A 15,291-nucleotide genomic window follows, 5' to 3' on the forward strand; every position below is an offset into this window, starting at 1 on the left:
ACTTTGAAAAGTGCTCCCTCTGGTGGCTGTGGGGGCCAGGGCAGGTGCTGGTGCTGATTGGGGGAGGTGGGTAAGTGGTGGGATTCTGGGATTACTGTGGAGGAAGAGCTGGAGAGTGCAGGAAAAGGGACTCCAGAAGGACTGCGGGGGGTTTGGAACAGGAGCTGTGGATCTTGGAAACAATGGGGTGATTGGACCCTGGGCCTGAGCCTCAAAGCTAGTGCCTCAGAAGTCCACTTGTATGCACAGGAAGAACAGGCCCAGCAGGGTGGGAGGGCACAGGGACACCAAAGCCACCTGAAGCCATGGAGCCACCCCCAGTCAAGGTTTTGGCTCCATCCACCCTCCTCTCCTGCAGCTCTGTGGATGGCCGAGTGAGGCGCTATGACCTGAGAATGGGACAGCTCTTCTCAGACTACGTGGGCAGTGAGTGTGGCTGCGACTGTGGGGCAGGCAGGGAAGATGGGGGTACTGCCAGGGACACTCCACCTACCTACCTGCCTGCCCCTCCCCTTCCTCTAGGCCCCATCACCTGCACCTGCTTCAGCCGGGACGGGCAGTGCACCCTCGTGTCCAGCCTGGACTCCACACTGCGGCTTCTAGACAAAGATACAGGGGAGCTGCTGGGCGAGTGAGTCCTTAAGGTCATGCTTCCCCACTTCCCCCACCCCTGTGCCCCCCTTACCATGAGGACCAAGCCCCCTGATCCCACCCACTCCCAGGTACACAGGCCATAAGAACCAGGAGTACAAACTGGACTGCTGCCTGAGTGAGCGCGACACGCACGTGGTCAGCTGCTCTGAGGACGGGAAGGTGTTCTTCTGGGACCTGGTGGAGGTGAGTCACCCCCAATCCCACTGAATACCTGGGCACCTACCCCGTCCCAGCCTCATCCTTACCTCAGTCACTGGAGGGCCTGAAAAGGACAGTGATGTTAGGTATTCGAGCTGGGATCTTGGAGGAGAGGACAAGGAAAAAAGGGCATTCGCGGCAAAGGGAACAGCATGTGCTAAAGTGTAGAGGTATGACCTGTGCAAACATTATAGGCTGGCAGCAGCAGCAAGAGCCAGGGCAGGCAGGGCCGCAGATGCCAAGCAGGGCCACTGGCACCAACCAGGGGGTAGCCGATGGTGGTGTCTGACCTTGGATGAGACGGTGTTGTTCAGGAAACCTGAGCTGCATCTGAGCATTCCCCTTCATGGTTTCAAGCCCCGCTGAACCCTCATGCCTCATGTCCTCAATGTGTGCCAGCCTGGCGGAGGAGTGAGGCTGGGAATAGACTGTCCTGGCTTAGTGGGGTCGGGGCTGGGGAGCCTCAGGGAAGGAGACGTTGGCACTTGGCCAGGGAAACTAAGTCCTCTTAAGAGGATGGAGGGAACTGGGAGACCCTGGAGACTTCAGGGACAAGCTGTCACTCCAGGAACTAAGACAGACTGGGAGTTGCCCTGGAGGGAGGACACCGAAGGAACATTTTCAGTGGAAAGAGGAAACATGGTTTGCTTGAGGGGAACTGTCTACACTGTGCTGTGACTGGCGGGTGCTTAGTGGGCAGGGTGGCGCCCAGCCAGTGACCAGGAACAGGGAAGCTGGGAGCAAGACATGCTCAGAGCAGGGTGGCAGCTGAGAAGGTGGAGAATTGGCAGTCTCTGGACACCATCCAGAGGCAGAGCCAAGAGGATTTACTGATAAGGAGATGCGAGTTGCGAAAGAAAGACTCCCAAGACATTTGGCCCAAGCACCTGGAAGGATGGATTTCCCGAGGGGCTCAGTTGGTGGCAGATTAGGTTTGCAGTGTCCAGGAGGCAATTAGAGGCAGGTGGCTGAAGGTCCAGGGAGAGGTGACCTAGGGCATGAGGATACCCAGGGAACTTGGGAGCTGGGGACAGCCTGGCCACCAATGACCACTCCCCACCCCTTGCTCCACAGGGTTCCCTGGCACTGGCCCTGCCTGTGGGTCGCGGTGTGGTGCAGTCGCTGGCCTACCACCCCACGGAGCCCTGCCTGCTCACTGCCGTGGGGGGCAGCGTCCATTGCTGGCGAGAGGAGGCTTACGAGGCAGAGGGAGGAGAAGGCTGAAGCCAGGGACCCACCACCAGGACCAAGGACCAACGCACGGACTCAGAAGGACCACGACACCATTTATTATAGATACACTGCTGTCCAAGGCGGACATGGGGGTTTGGTCTACAAACTAATAAATAGAGGCTGGGGCGAGGCCTCCCTGAGGCCACAGCCAATCAGTCCTCGTTCTTCTCGGGCGTGAAGGCATCCACCTTCTGGGCAAAGGTTTCAGCCACGAGCAGGGGGAAGACCAGGGAGGCATCAGCATAGACCTACGGAGGGGACCTGGGTGAGGCGTGGGGCCAATGGCCACGGCAGGGGAGACTTGCTCCCACCTGGCCAGCCCTTACCTTCACAGGCTGTGCATCCATCCGGATCTTGCCCCAAGAGACAGCCTCATCTGGCCGGGCGCCCGAGTCAGAGCCATCAAACTCCTGGGCCGTGTTGATGTAGACAGCATAGTCGGCTCCGTTGCGCTGTGGGGAGGGGCAGGGTAGACCTGGTCAGCTGGTGGCAGGAGACAGGGACACACAGGCAGGATACCATAGCCAAAGAGGCTAAGGGTTGTGTCCCAGATGCAGGCAGCCCCTGGCAGCCCCTTACTCCAGGGAGGTGCCTGGGGTCACGGGGGTTGCCAGGCAGACTTGCCTAGACCTACCCGCTAGGTCTCAGCAACCCTCCCCCACCTACACAGCAGGAGCCATTACCAGCTGTTATCTTCAGATGACCTCCAAAGCCAACCACCTGCCCACTTCTGCAAAGCCCTGGTGCAGGTCCTCTCTCACTTCCCTTGGAGCAAAAGCCAAAGGCTGCCCTGCGGCCTGGCAAGACTGTGCTATATCACCTCCCGGCCCTCAGCACCCCCGCTGTCCCCCTCACCAAGCTCCCAGCTGTTCCTTGACTTTGCACTGGCTGTTCTCTTCCCCAGGAATTCTCCCCAGTGACAGCCATCATGGCTCAGACGAGGCACCTCCCAAAAGCCTCTGCTCACAGGTCACATTTCCCAGAAGCCTCCCTGAACACCCTCATCCAGCCTTACTTTTCTCCATGGCAATTACTGCCACCCGACATGCATGTCACTCGTCTGCTGGCTGTCTCCCCAGCATGCAGCCCAGGCCCAGCACACACATGCCACCCCACTCACCATGAGGTTGGCGTTGGCGATGTGGTGCTTGACCACACCCCCGCCCAGGATGATCATCCCCGAGCGCTTGGCGAAGATGGCCTGGGTGTTGATGAGCCTCAGGTCTGGGGGAAGAGAGACGGCTGTGCTCAGGCCTTGGGCTCAGATGGCCCTCCGTCCCGCTCCTGTGGCCCCAGCGCCTCACCCTCAACGATGTCCAGGACCAGGCCTGGGTTCTTGTAGGAATGGAAGAAGATCATGTCGCCCAGCGAGCCATCTGTAAGTGCTGGGCTCAACACGGGGATGTGGTTCTGGAGAGGACAGGACGGGACAGCAGCTGGAGCTCAGAGCCTGCTGGGGACAGCTTGGTCCCCATCCCAGTTGCATCCCTTCCTCCCTCTCTGATTGTGGGCCTTTTCATTTCTCTGGGCCTGTTTGCTCCACTGTAAAATAAGGATAACAGTAACACTCTCACGGACGGGGAGGCGTATGTGCGGAGACCCACACACAATACTTAGGATGTGGCCTGGCACATAAAGAGTGGTAGCCGTTGTTATTTTTCAGACTGTTGGACTTCACAGCCTCTGGGGAGCATGGGACTCTGAGCCAGGCCCCAGGGGAGTTGCTAAGTGCCACCCCACTCCTCCTGGTCTAGGAGTAGCACTAGGATACCAAGATCCTCCCTCAGTATGTGTGTGACCTCAGACAGATTACCTAGTGTTTAAGGTGCCCCGTCTAAGAGTGGGGATGCTGACAGTGACAGGAGTGACTCTCCAGGTGGCTGTGCAGGTGAAACAAGGTAACACATGCCAGAGCCTGGCAACTCTGCCCCCACCCAGCCCCTCACCTTCTGGGCCCAGTAATACACCGACTCTGGATTGTTGATCTCCTTGCCCAGCCGGGCAATCATCTTGGAAGGTGTCCACTTCACACCCTAGGAGGAGGCCATCAGCTTCAGCCAGAGCACCCCACCCCTGCCCTGATTCCCACCACACTGGCCCCTCTGGGTCACTCCAGCCCTACCTCTGTGTTCTGCTCCAGCACCATCTGGTCCAGAATGGGCATCAGCCAGTCCTCAAACTTGCAGTAATTGTCATTGGGCACTAGTAGGTTCCCAATCCTGTGGTCAGGAGGCATGTGGGCATGTGGGCATCAGGACCCAAGACCCTGGGCCCAGCTCCCCTGCCTAGTACCACTCAGCGTTCTCACCTGTTGATCCCATTCTCCCGGAGCTCCTTCCCCCTGAGGCTGAACTCGCCCAGGTATGTGGGCGCCAGGCACTTGATGAGATCCTCCTCCACACCTCCAGCCGTGGTCACCAATACGTCCACCTGCAGCCACAAGGCAGCAAGGTTGGCCCAAGAAGGGAGGCCCTGCCCTCATTCTGGGCAGCACTTCTAACCTCAGCCTCATTCATTGACCCTGGGGGGTTGTTCTGCTGCAAAACAAAACTCGATTCTGTCCCTCTGCGTAAAACATACCCATCTCCCTTAAATGATCAATAACTGCATTGACCATTGACCCAGAGAGGCCAAGGCCACAGCCCCACCGGGTCCCCACCATGTTGTGCTGCACGAGGTAGCGAATGGTCTCACGGATGCCTGAACTGATGAGGTTGGATGTATATCCCAGGAAAATGGTGCAGCCAGTGAGTGGGCGTCGGCTCTGGGTCAGGTCTGCATGCTGGTCTTCATCCTGCGACAACGGCTCCAGCTTCTTCTCGATCTGGGTGTAAGGGCCGGGTCTAGCTAAGCACCGGTCCCCAAACCCGAGCCCAAGGACCCCAGGTGGGTTTCAGAGTCAAATTCCACCCCCAGGCCTTGCCCACTCAGGGATACAGGACCACTTCTACTAGGGACCAGGGAACATCCCCTGTGCAGACCAAATCTCAGGGCACACGTTCTGGCTTCGCCCCCCTTTAGGAATCAGAGTGTTATCTCCTTTTCAGGCCCGGTTCCCTTCCCTGCTGGGAAAAGCAAATCCAAGTCCAGGCCCCGCCCATTCCATAACACTAAATTTACCTAGAACCCGCCCCTGCGTAGAAAAAGGCCCCACCCCCTCCTGTTGTACTAGGATTTAACAACTGGAGGCAAAGTCTCCGTCTCGGCACGGATACTCCTGCCCAGGCTAAGCCCCGCTTCTCCCCAACTATTGGGCCACCTCGGCGAAGGACACGCCTCCTCCAAGTTCCGAACTGGACCTTCTAGAGGCCCCGCCCCCGGCCCTGGAAGTCCCGCCCCAAGCCTCACCATGGCGTTGACTTGCTGCACCGCGCGCCCGAAGTTGGTTGCTTGGAAGCCCGTGGTGCCGAAGGCTTCCAGCAGTGCGCGGTAATCCACGCCGCGGTTGAAGTCGTAGCCCCGAACCTGGGCGCTCTCAGGCGGCAACGCCGAGCTGTGCTTTAGCACGGCGGCCAGCGCCGCCGCGGGCGCCTCCCCCTCCGGGAAACCCTCCATGCGCCTGAGGCTGGCTCTCAAGTCAAAGCCGCCCTAGGCCGGGCCTATGGCGGCCTCGGAACGTGTTAAGCCCCCAACACGCGCGTCTCTGCTACAGCACAGGAAGTAGGGCTCGAGAGAAAGCACGGGGGAAAAGGCCGGAAGTGGCTCAGTCACATGACTCTCTGTGGCGCTCGTAGCTCAGGACGCGGCCATCTTTGCGCATGTGTTCCGTAATACGGAAGCCGCGAAAAGCCGCTAGTCCTTTTCGCGTGTTCTCAGCTTCACTGGAACGAAGATTCTCATTTTAATGCCGCCTGCTGGAGACCCACCGCCTTGCGCGGCGCTTGGCAATTCGTTTCTGTCCCTTCGAGACGAGAGGATGGCTTCTTAGGCGTCGCCCTTGACAGGATTTAGGTCACCAGGTAGAGTCACAGTTCCAGCCTCTCTGAGCCTCTCTTGTGTAATGGGATAGTGAGCCCTGTTCGTGCTCTCGCCAGTGTCCAGAGCCTCCGCAGGCTGCATAACCTTCTGTTCTTCCTTTCTGTGCAGCTGTAGCTGCCACCTTCTCTGGGAAGCCTTCCCTGACCTTCCACTGGCTCAGGGGCTTCCTTTGGGATCCTGGGCTGACACGTCTTTTTCCCCCAGCAAGACTTTGAGACCCTCGGTGGCGTCTGTATCTCAGACGCATCCTCCTAACAGTGCACAGAGTCCAGTGGGGTCCTTTTTGTTCACTCTCTCTACAACTTATGAAGTCTTTACTGTATATTGGGCTCTGCTAGGCCCTGAGGATGTAGCGATGAGTAAGACCAAGACGTGGACCCTGCCCTCCTGGAGCCCACGGTCTGATTGGGAAGATAGAAAGTTAACAGTGGTAAGTGCTATTCAGGATTTAAACAGGATGATTCAAGAGTCTAGGCTGGGGTGGAGGAGTTGGTGGCTTTAGTTGGAGGGACAGGTGACTGGGGAGGTGAGATTTGAGCCAAAGCCAGAAGACAGAGAAAGTCCCCGTATGTGAAGATGGGGGAAGGAGGCCACTCCCTGCACAGGGGGGAGAGAACAGCTGGTGCAAAGGTCCTCAGGCTGGAAATAAGCCTATGTTATTGGAGGAACGGAATATCTTCCTTGACATCCTTGATGTCCCCACTTGGATCTCAAAGTCACTCCGTCCGTCCCCTCTCCACCTAACCCTGATCCTTCTGCATCTCAGCAAATGGCCCCGTCCTCCACTCATCTACTAGGCTAAAACCTGGGGAGTTGAGCTTGACGTCTCCCCTTCTTTCACACCCCACGTCCATTCATCAACATGTTCACCAACCTCTATGTATAAAATAGGTCCCAAATCCAGGTGTTTGCTTCCTCCCCATGGTCTCCATCTGGGTTCCCTCCCCTCCAATTCACCTCCCAGCTGAGGCCAAAGAGCTCTAAACATAAATCAACACATTGTTAAAACCCTCTAACGTGGCTTTCCCCTTGGAGTAGAAGCCTTCAAGGGCGCCTGCTGACCTCCCTCACACCCCTCCAGCTACACGGACCATTTTGCTGTTCTTGGAACCCACCAAGCTCTCTCCCCACCAACAGCCCATGTATCTGCTGCTCCTGCCTGGAGCACCCCCTTCCCCAGTTCCTTCTCTTCCTTTGGGCCTCAGCTCAAATGTCACCTCCTCTGACAGGACTGCTCTGAGCACCCTTCTCTTATTTACCTTGATTTTATTCTTCTTTCGTAATAGTCTCTTTCAAATGTATTCTCTCACTGTGTACATTTTGTTGGCTGTTGTCTGTCCCTCCCTGATAGAATGGCAGCTCTGTGAGAGCAGGGTTTTGCATAGTGCTGGCACATATTAGAATCTCGGCAAATAACACTTGATCCCCCCTAAAATTTGTATCTTGAAGCTCTAACTCCCAGCACCTCAGAATGGGATTGTATTTCGAGACAGGGTCTTTAAAGAAATACAAAGTTAAAGCAAGGTCATCGGGGTGGGTCCTAATCCAATCTGACTGGTGTCCTTATAAGAAGAAATTTGGACGCAAAGAAACAGGGATGCCGGTACACAGAGGAAAGGCCATGTGAGGACGCGGCAAGAAGGCCACCATTTACAAGCCAAGAAGAGAAGCCTCAGAAGAAACCAAACCTGCTAACACCTCGATCTTGGATTTCCAGCCTCCAGAACTGTGAGAAAATAAATTTCTGTTGTTTAAGCCACTCAGTCGGTGGTATTTTGTTGTGTGGCCTAAGCTGACTCATACAGTGCTGAATGAATAAATGAATGAACGAACGAACAGAAAGCTGTCATGATGATCCAAGGGAGAAGCTGGTGACCAGGGCATAGGTAGGTGACTGCACTGGTCCAGGTGGGCCAAGATGGGGGTATGAGTGGTGACAGAAGTGACCCCTTTGAGAATCTAATTTGAAGGCTGATCTGATGGCACTTGAGATAGAATGAAGGAGTAGGAGATTTGGGCCTGAGCACTTGGTGCAGAGTGGTGAACTTTATCTGGGGGCAGAAGGTCTTGGGGCAGAGGAAGCCATCAGCATCAGCGAGTGGATCGAGTCTCCTCTGCAGGAGAGATTCCAGGCAGTGCAGACAGGAGGAGGGGCCAGCTGTGCCCGAGCGCGGGCACACACTGCATGTCGGGAGTGGCAGAGGCTGGCAAAGGAAGGGTGTTGGGCCAGTCAGCAGGGGACCCAGCAGGTCAGAGAGAGGCCAGGGCCTCTTCACTCCCCCAGACAAACCGCCTAGCCCATTAGGACCCAGGTGCCATGTGACTAGGACAGCCCACAGGACCTGCTGGGGCAGGAACCCCCTTGGCTGAGGCAGCTGCTGCTGCTGCCACCACTGGTGACATTTCACTCCATGAGCATCCTGGCTTCAAAGTCTCTGCAGGACTGGGGAGGAAGAAGAGGGAGTTGGGGAGGCCCGCGGCATAGAGGAGGGAGCCAGAGCAGGGCGGCCGCTGGAGGACCAGGCAGCCAGGTGGCTTCGGCCAGAGTCCTCAGCCAAGGTACGTGGGCCTGACAGGCCTGGGAACAGCCACCCCCATCCTGCAGCCCCCAGGGGACACGTGGGGAGGTGCAGGGACCCTGAGGCAGCCCTAGGCTCCCCTACAGATCTGGGTTTGGGCCCGCTGCCCACAATCCTACCCGCTCTTCCCCAGATGTCCAGCAAGGTGGCTGTTGGCAGTGACATTGGGCAGGCCCGCCGGACAGTGGAGCAGCTGCGGATGGAGGCAGGCATCGACCGCGTGAAGGTGAAGGTCAGGGCGGCACAGGTGGTGGGGAGAGGAGGCAAGCATGCGTGGGCTGGGGGGCAGGCGCACACCCAGGTCTGGCTGAGTGGCTTGGTCCGCAGGTGTCCAAGGCGGCCACCGACCTGCTGCAGTTCTGCACGGAGCAGGCCAAGAGTGACCCCTTCCTCGTGGGCATCCCGGCCGCCACCAACCCCTTCAAGGAGAAGAAGCCCTGTGCCATCCTATGACCCCACAACAGTGTTACCCTGTGGCCCCCGCAAACCAGGGGCCCTCAATAAACATGAAGTGAACGCTCCCCAGGATGTGGCTGGGCAGGGCTGAGATGTGGACGCTGGGGAGAGGGGTTGGCACTGAGGGCTTGCAGGGGACAGGGTCTACCCCCAGGGTCACAGCCACAGCAGCACACACACCCTGGAGCCTCCCACCCTCCCCCACACCCACGGGGTCTCCTGAGCAGATGCCCACTCCCACTGTACGGACTCATGTCCAGGGTTCGAGTTATAATCTACACACCCACACGCGCCACATGTCACACACACAGAGGCAATGTCACAGACACAGGTGCCCATGGTCCACTGGACTCTTCTTCAAACACACACACACACACATCAGTGACTGACACATGCACCCAGCCCTGCCACACCGTCCCCCCCGCCCACCCCCGTACCCGCCTGCAGCGCCCCAGCACCAGGCAGGCGCGGACAGGGCCCCGGGCGGCCACACCACACTCACACTCCAGGCCTGAGCACCAACACGTCAGTCGGGTTTATTTCTCCTTTGCTCCCCACAGAGAGCGGGGCGTCCAAATCATAAAACCGGGGCCCCAGGGGGGAAAGCAGCTCCCTAGGTGGGCCAGAACCCCAACTTCACCTCCGTGGGCACGGGGCCCAGCGCAGGGACCCCCACCCAACCATGGCCTGGACTCTTTGTGCCCTGGGCCTGTGGGGCGGGAGCAGAGGCAGCACCAACACAGGAAGGTCCCCGGAGAACAGTGGCGGAGGCCCAGCCTGCCGGCTGGCAGTGTCCACATCCACATCCCCGTCCACCTGCTCAGGCCTGCAGTCTCCAGACCTCCAGCGACAGGCCCCCAGAGGCAGCCACCACCAAGTTGCCCTCGGCACAGACCTGGGAGGGCACAGGGACGTAGGGAGTTCGGAGGGCAGCGTTCTGGGCGGGCAGGGCTGGGCACGCAGGCCAGGGCCTTACCCCATTCAGCACGTTGTGGTGGTTTCGAATGCAGATGGTCCTTGGTGGGTCTGTGGGCACGTGCACCTGGTGGGGGGCAATGGGCAAAGGTCAAGGGGCATGACCCTGGCCCATGGAGGTGGGAGATGGGGACTGTCCCCCAGGCACAAGCTGGGCAGGAGCCTCACCCGGATGGTCTTGTCAGTGGATGTGGTGTACAAGGTCCCCAGCGAGTGTTTGATCCCTGTGATATGAGACCTGTGGCCCACGTCGAAGGACTGCGGGAGGGCAGGAAGGATGACACTCAGGTGAGGCTCACCCAAGGCCAGCCCTCCACACCACGGGGGGCTCAGGGGCAAGGAAGGAGGCCTGGGGGAGGGACGGGTATGGGCAAGGGCCCTGCAGACCCGGACTAGCTGGAAGCAGCCATTGCGGTTGGCGAAGACGTGCAGCAGGCCCTGGTTGTCACCAGCCCAGAGCTGGGGCTCCTGGTAGGACATGCAGAGCAGGTAGGAGTCCAGCTGTGGGAGGGACAAGGGACAGGGCAGCTCAGGCCAGGCCAGGCCAGCTGCAGCCCTGGTCCCTCCAGGCCCCTGGGGGGCCCACCTGCAGCCGCTGCAGGACGCTGTTGGCTCGGCGGTCGAACACCACAAGGGTGTGGTCCTCGCTGCCCGAGATGATGTGCCGGTCGTCCGCCAGCAGTGCCAGCACAGCGCTGGAGTGCAGCCGCCGGCTCTTCAGCAGGGCAGGGCCGGCTTCGTGGGCGATGGGCCGGGAGGAGGGGGCACATCAGAGCCCCTCAGAGGCCCTCCCCAGCCCACCCAAGCATCCCGGGCCTCTCTCCTCCCTGGCAAAACCCTCGGTCTGCTCTGTCCCCTACCCTGCAAGCGACCATCTCTCCTCTCCTGTTCCAGCTAAATCTGGACCGTCCCAGGACCCCCAGGCCTCTGCCCCTCCCTGTCCCCTGTCCCATCTCCCTCCTCCAATTCCACCTACCCTGCTCAGCACAGAGCCGACCAGGGCAGTCTCAGCGCCAACCCCCTCTGCCTGCAGGTGGGCCTGAGACGCGCCCCACCCCGCAACCCCACTCCGGCTTGGCCTGGACAAGGCGCACTGGCCCTTCAATTAAACAAAATAAGAACGAAAAAGAAACAAACAGAAAAGACTTCTGTGCCAGGCAGTGTTTGTTCTAGGTGTTTTATGTAAACTAACTAACTTATCCACTGGTGTCTTATTGTCATTTCCTCCCATTAAGCCCGTGGGGCTGAAGTGTTGTTATTATTTGGATTTCACAGATGGGGAAACTGAGGTTCAAGCTGGCCTGGGGCTGCACAGCTCGGAAGTGGGAAAGGCAGGATTCTAACTCAACCCTGGAGGCTACCAGGCTTCCTCTGAACCCCCTGCCCCAGTCGTCTCTGTTGCCCCAGCACAGCACCGGCCACTCAGCGGTTAGCATCTGCTCATGGGACTGTCGCTCAAGCCAGGCCACAAGGTCTCAGTGCCTCCTTCCCCAGCACAGCTCTGGAGACCCCAGGCAGCCCTGTTCTCCCAACCCAGGCCCCGGGGTCCCTGGCCTACCTCTGGGGTCGTAGACGGTCACCTTCTTGTCGTAGGTGCCGGTCACCAGAATGTCAGGCCGGTAGGACAGGCACAGCACGGCTGCCTTGGCCCTGGGGACACACAGACCACAGGGCTCAGGCTGCGGCCAGGCAGGGCCCCACTCCGCCAGGCCCCCTGGACCCCTCACACTTTATCTCGCCAAACTGCTGTCCATCAGCCGCCATGTCCCAGAGCTTCACTGTGCTGTCCCAGGAGCCGGAGCACACATGGTGGTCCTGCGCCGCCAGCGACCACACCCAGCCCTGCAGGACCAGACACAGCAGTCACACATGGCTCCCCACCACGGCCCACAGGGGCAAAGCTGGGACTTCCTGTTTTTGCAGTCGTGGCTCAGAGAGGTCAATACACTCACCTGAAGCCACAAAGTTTTTCCTCCCTAACACCCAATGTGATAGACACTGTGGGACAACACACAACTCTGGCTCCATGGGATCATCCCCATTTCACAGATAACAAAAATCAAGGGGCAGAGGAGAGAGGGAGACAACTGACACGAGAACCCAGAGCAAGCCTGAACCCAGGTGACATTAGACTTTGGGTCTGTGGGTCAGTCTGACATGAGAGTCCAGGACAGGGATGCCACACCCAGTAACATTTCTAACTCAAGTTCTTCACTTCAGACACTCGGCACCAGTGGTGGTCTGCCTCAATCACATGACAGTGTGATCAAGAGTGCAGCCTGCACTCCATGACCTGGGCAAACCACATCACCTCCCTCAGTTTATTCATCAGCAAAATGGGCAGAAAAACAGCCCCCACCTCAGCAGCTACTATGCAGAGTGCCAGATGCAGACTGACTCATCCCTCCCCAAACCCTCTCAGAAGGGTACTGTCGTGTATCCTGTTTTACAAACGAGGAAACTGGGGTCCAGAGAGCTTGAGTCTCTCACTCAAGGTCACACAGCCAGGAAGTAACAGTGGGGATTTGAACCCAGCAGCCTGTCCCCAAGCGTGAGCTCTCAGCCTGGACCACCTTAATGCCTGGCAGAGGTGTCCCTACACAGACACTTCTCTAGGGACGACAGCCATGCTCAGAGCTGGCTGATCCGCAAGGCAGCCTCGTAACTGCCCTGCGCTGGGCCTCTCAAGGTATGCCTGACATCTTTCGGGCACCGACTATGTGTCAAAGCTTGATCTTAACACATACTCTCATTCATCCTCATTCTAACTGCCCACTGGGCAGAAGCAGAAACTGAGGCACAGAGAAGTAACACAGCTCACCCAAAGTACACCAACAATAGCAAAGCAAGATTCAAATCTATGAGGTCTGGTGGCAAAACCTGGGCCTTTAGGCAAGGCACGCTACCCAGGCCTCTTACCCCCTACCCCTGCCTGACCCCTCACCTTGTGGGTGCTGTTTGGCTGGGTGCCCAAGGCTTTGACCAGAACCTGGCTGGGGTCCGCCCCCAGCTGCCGCAGGTCCCACAGGTTGACGTTGCGGTCTCGGGAGCCCGACAGACATAGTGTCCCGCCCTGGGGAGGGAGGGAGGTGATGTTGTTGGGGCCGCCTTGGCCCACCCCTGCCTGGCCCCCACCAGACTTCGCCTCACCTGGAGCAGCAGCACTGAGTCAATGGACGCAAAGTGCCCGTCGGCCAGGCAGAAGTACTCGGCCCAGCGCCCATCCTCTGCCCAGTGGGCCAGGTGCTGTTCCAGCTCAATGCAGGCTGCCGGCCAGTCAAAGTCCTCCTCTGTGGGGCACCATGAGTAGGGTCCCCAGTGGGCAGGGACCCTACCACCCACACCAGCTGTCTGAGCCCAACCCTGGCTTCCTGGGAGCCCGCCATACACCAGACTTGGACAGAACCCCATCTGGATTCCTCAGCCAACCCCAAGCAGACCCAGAATCTGGCCTTGGGGCCACCTGCCCAACCATCTCCCAGGCAGATCTAGGATTGACTATTCCTCACTCCAATTTCCAGAAATCAGGGGCCTCAGGAACACCTTTCCAGGCTGCATCCCCCAACCTAAGCCTGGGGTACAGCAGCCTTGGGACGTTGAGGTCCTATTTTACCTCTGACTGAGATGCGGCCTCAGCCCCTCATAGGAGCTGGGGTCTCATGACTAACCCTTCTTGCCTCAGCCATCTCAACCAGACCAAGGGGAATGTTTCTCAGACTAATCTCTGTAAACCAGGGAGCTTTGTCAGGATGCAGAATCCAAGCTCCAGGTGCAGGTGGGTCCGAAGCATCTATGTTTATCAAGCTGTTTGGGAGAGTATGACCCAGGGTGTCAGACGGCAACACTTTGAAAATCACCAATCCAGGCCCCCTGCCCCTCTGCAGAATCAAAGCTTCCAGGTTAGCGTAATCAACCAATCAACTTGTTACTCATGTTGGCTCAAGGACCTGCACATCCAACAATTTCAGGATCAGCAATATTAACTCAAGGTCCCCATGCTGTCTTCTTCCCCCAGGACCAACCAACTCAGGGACAGGAGGAGTGACCACCAAACCCTGCCTAAGATGCGGGGTTAGACCCAGGGCTTGAGGATCTGTGGTTGTTGGTGTCAGGGATCCCAATACCTAAACCCTAATATGGTTCAAGGGTTGCAGGCTCTGGAACCTGAGCCCCTGCCTCACCCTCAGCTAGGTCAAGGCTCTAGGGGGTTAGAGGCTTTGGCAACACCATTTGCTGCCTCAGCCTCCAGGCTAGACCTCAGAGCCTGAGAATTCTTGGGCAAGCCTCTGAGCCCCAAGCAGATTCCACAGCCTGAGACTTCAAGTGCCTGCGTCAACCCCACAGCCTGGGGTTACCGGCTTGGTACCACCAGCCCCGAAGCCTAAGGATCCTTTGAATCCTGGGTTCAGGAACTCCAGCCCCCAGGGTGGGCTTTCACAGCTTCAGGACCCCAAGTGTCTGCCTCATGGTCTACCCAGAGGTCCTCAGGGGTTTTGGCACCACGGTAGCGACCTCAGCCTCCGGCCAGAGCCAGGCCAGCCACGAAGCCTGTTCCAGAGGCTGTGCCCAGAGTAGCCCAGGTACCCCCTCCCCCGCCCCAAGCCTGATCTGGGCGGTCGTCCCTGGCCCCCGGATGCGCGCACCTTCCACCACTGGGTAGGGCGCGCGTACGCGGCGTTGTGCGCGTAACCTCCAGGTGACACGGTCACGCACGAGGTCGCGCAGCGCGTGACACACGCGCGGCAGAACGTGGAGCACAAGGCGCGCGTCCAGGTAGGCGCAGATCTCCAGCAGCAGCTCCGGGGGAAGGCTCAGCAAGCCCGGAACACCCACCGCCGAGACCTTGGATGTGGCCCGCGGTTCCAGGGCGCTCGGGGACGCGGCAGGCGTGGACAGCGGCGAGGCGCGCGGGGGCGTCAGCCTGGGTTTTGGCGGATTGAGCACGCGGGCCACGTAGGCCTCGGCCTGCGCGTCGGGGTCAGGCTCCGGCTCCGGGTCCGAGTCTTCGTCCCAGGTTCGGGGATCGTCGTACAGCTCTGCGGGCAGCTCCATGGCGACCGGGTGGGCGCGGCCGGCGCGGCCCTGTCAGCTGCTAACCCGGCGTCCTGTCTCCTAGGCAGCGCGAGGGCACTTCCGGCGCTGCCTGCTGACGCAACTTCGCCGACCGGAAGCGAGCCGTCCGCGGGGAGACTGGCTTAGCGTTTAAGACCGGCTCTCT

General features: G+C 58.9%; 3 protein-coding genes and 1 long non-coding RNA gene across 4 annotated transcripts in view; 2 read left to right on the plus strand and 2 right to left on the minus strand.

The window, feature by feature from the left end:
- The window catches only part of WDR83 (WD repeat domain 83), a 3,789-nt gene extending 1,560 nt beyond the window's left edge, over positions 1–2,229 (plus strand). The window contains exons 6-9 of the mRNA XM_012641421.1: positions 359–426; positions 523–631; positions 723–837; positions 1,927–2,229. Coding sequence (XP_012496875.1) covers positions 359–426; positions 523–631; positions 723–837; positions 1,927–2,076 — 442 coding nt within the window. The 3' untranslated portion in view covers positions 2,077–2,229. The remainder of the gene's footprint in view (positions 1–358; positions 427–522; positions 632–722; positions 838–1,926) is intronic.
- On the minus strand, positions 2,122–5,756 carry DHPS (deoxyhypusine synthase). Its single transcript, XM_012641420.1, has 9 exons — positions 5,434–5,756; positions 4,745–4,909; positions 4,394–4,515; positions 4,208–4,304; positions 4,032–4,118; positions 3,390–3,495; positions 3,206–3,309; positions 2,412–2,537; positions 2,122–2,333 (listed from the first exon to the last, which is right to left on the minus strand). The coding sequence occupies exons 1-9, from the start codon at positions 5,638–5,640 to the stop codon at positions 2,238–2,240; spliced, it is 1,110 nt and encodes a 369-aa protein (XP_012496874.1). The 5' UTR covers positions 5,641–5,756; the 3' UTR covers positions 2,122–2,237.
- Positions 5,757–7,814: 2,058 nt separating this feature from the next.
- On the plus strand, positions 7,815–9,043 carry LOC105807915. The gene is made up of 3 exons (XR_001137354.1): positions 7,815–7,949; positions 8,776–8,868; positions 8,970–9,043. It is a non-coding gene; the product is annotated as an uncharacterized LOC105807915 (long non-coding RNA).
- Positions 9,044–9,918: 875 nt separating this feature from the next.
- Positions 9,919–15,125, minus strand: FBXW9 (F-box and WD repeat domain containing 9). Its single transcript, XM_012641423.1, has 10 exons — positions 14,717–15,125; positions 13,224–13,363; positions 13,018–13,146; positions 11,803–11,915; positions 11,632–11,723; positions 10,660–10,808; positions 10,461–10,574; positions 10,242–10,331; positions 10,075–10,140; positions 9,919–9,993 (listed from the first exon to the last, which is right to left on the minus strand). The coding sequence occupies exons 1-10, from the start codon at positions 15,123–15,125 to the stop codon at positions 9,919–9,921; spliced, it is 1,377 nt and encodes a 458-aa protein (XP_012496877.1).
- Positions 15,126–15,291: the final 166 nt, after the last annotated feature.

This window comes from Propithecus coquereli, unplaced genomic scaffold, assembly GCF_000956105.1.
Source record: "Propithecus coquereli isolate 6110/MARCELLA unplaced genomic scaffold, Pcoq_1.0 Scaffold164, whole genome shotgun sequence".
NCBI classification, from domain to species: Eukaryota; Metazoa; Chordata; class Mammalia; order Primates; family Indriidae; genus Propithecus; species Propithecus coquereli.

What these genes read in the sequence shown, in the direction of transcription:
- FBXW9 (XM_012641423.1), bottom strand. Translation starts at nt 15,125, where the DNA reads ATGGAGCTGCCCGCAGAGCTGTACGACGATCCCCGAACCTGGGACGAA. An exon ending in GACCGTCTACGACCCCAGAG is followed by an intron (nt 10,809 to 11,631) that starts GTAGGCCAGGGA and finishes TCGCCCACGAAG; the next exon opens with CCGGCCCTGCCCTGCTGAAG. An exon ending in ACCACAACGTGCTGAATGGG is followed by an intron (nt 9,994 to 10,074) that starts GTAAGGCCCTGG and finishes GTGCCCTCCCAG; the next exon opens with GTCTGTGCCGAGGGCAACTT.
- DHPS (XM_012641420.1), bottom strand. Translation starts at nt 5,640, where the DNA reads ATGGAGGGTTTCCCGGAGGGGGAGGCGCCCGCGGCGGCGCTGGCCGCC. An exon ending in TGCTGGAGCAGAACACAGAG is followed by an intron (nt 4,119 to 4,207) that starts GTAGGGCTGGAG and finishes GCCTCCTCCTAG; the next exon opens with GGTGTGAAGTGGACACCTTC. An exon ending in TGTATTACTGGGCCCAGAAG is followed by an intron (nt 3,496 to 4,031) that starts GTGAGGGGCTGG and finishes TGTCCTCTCCAG; the next exon opens with AACCACATCCCCGTGTTGAG.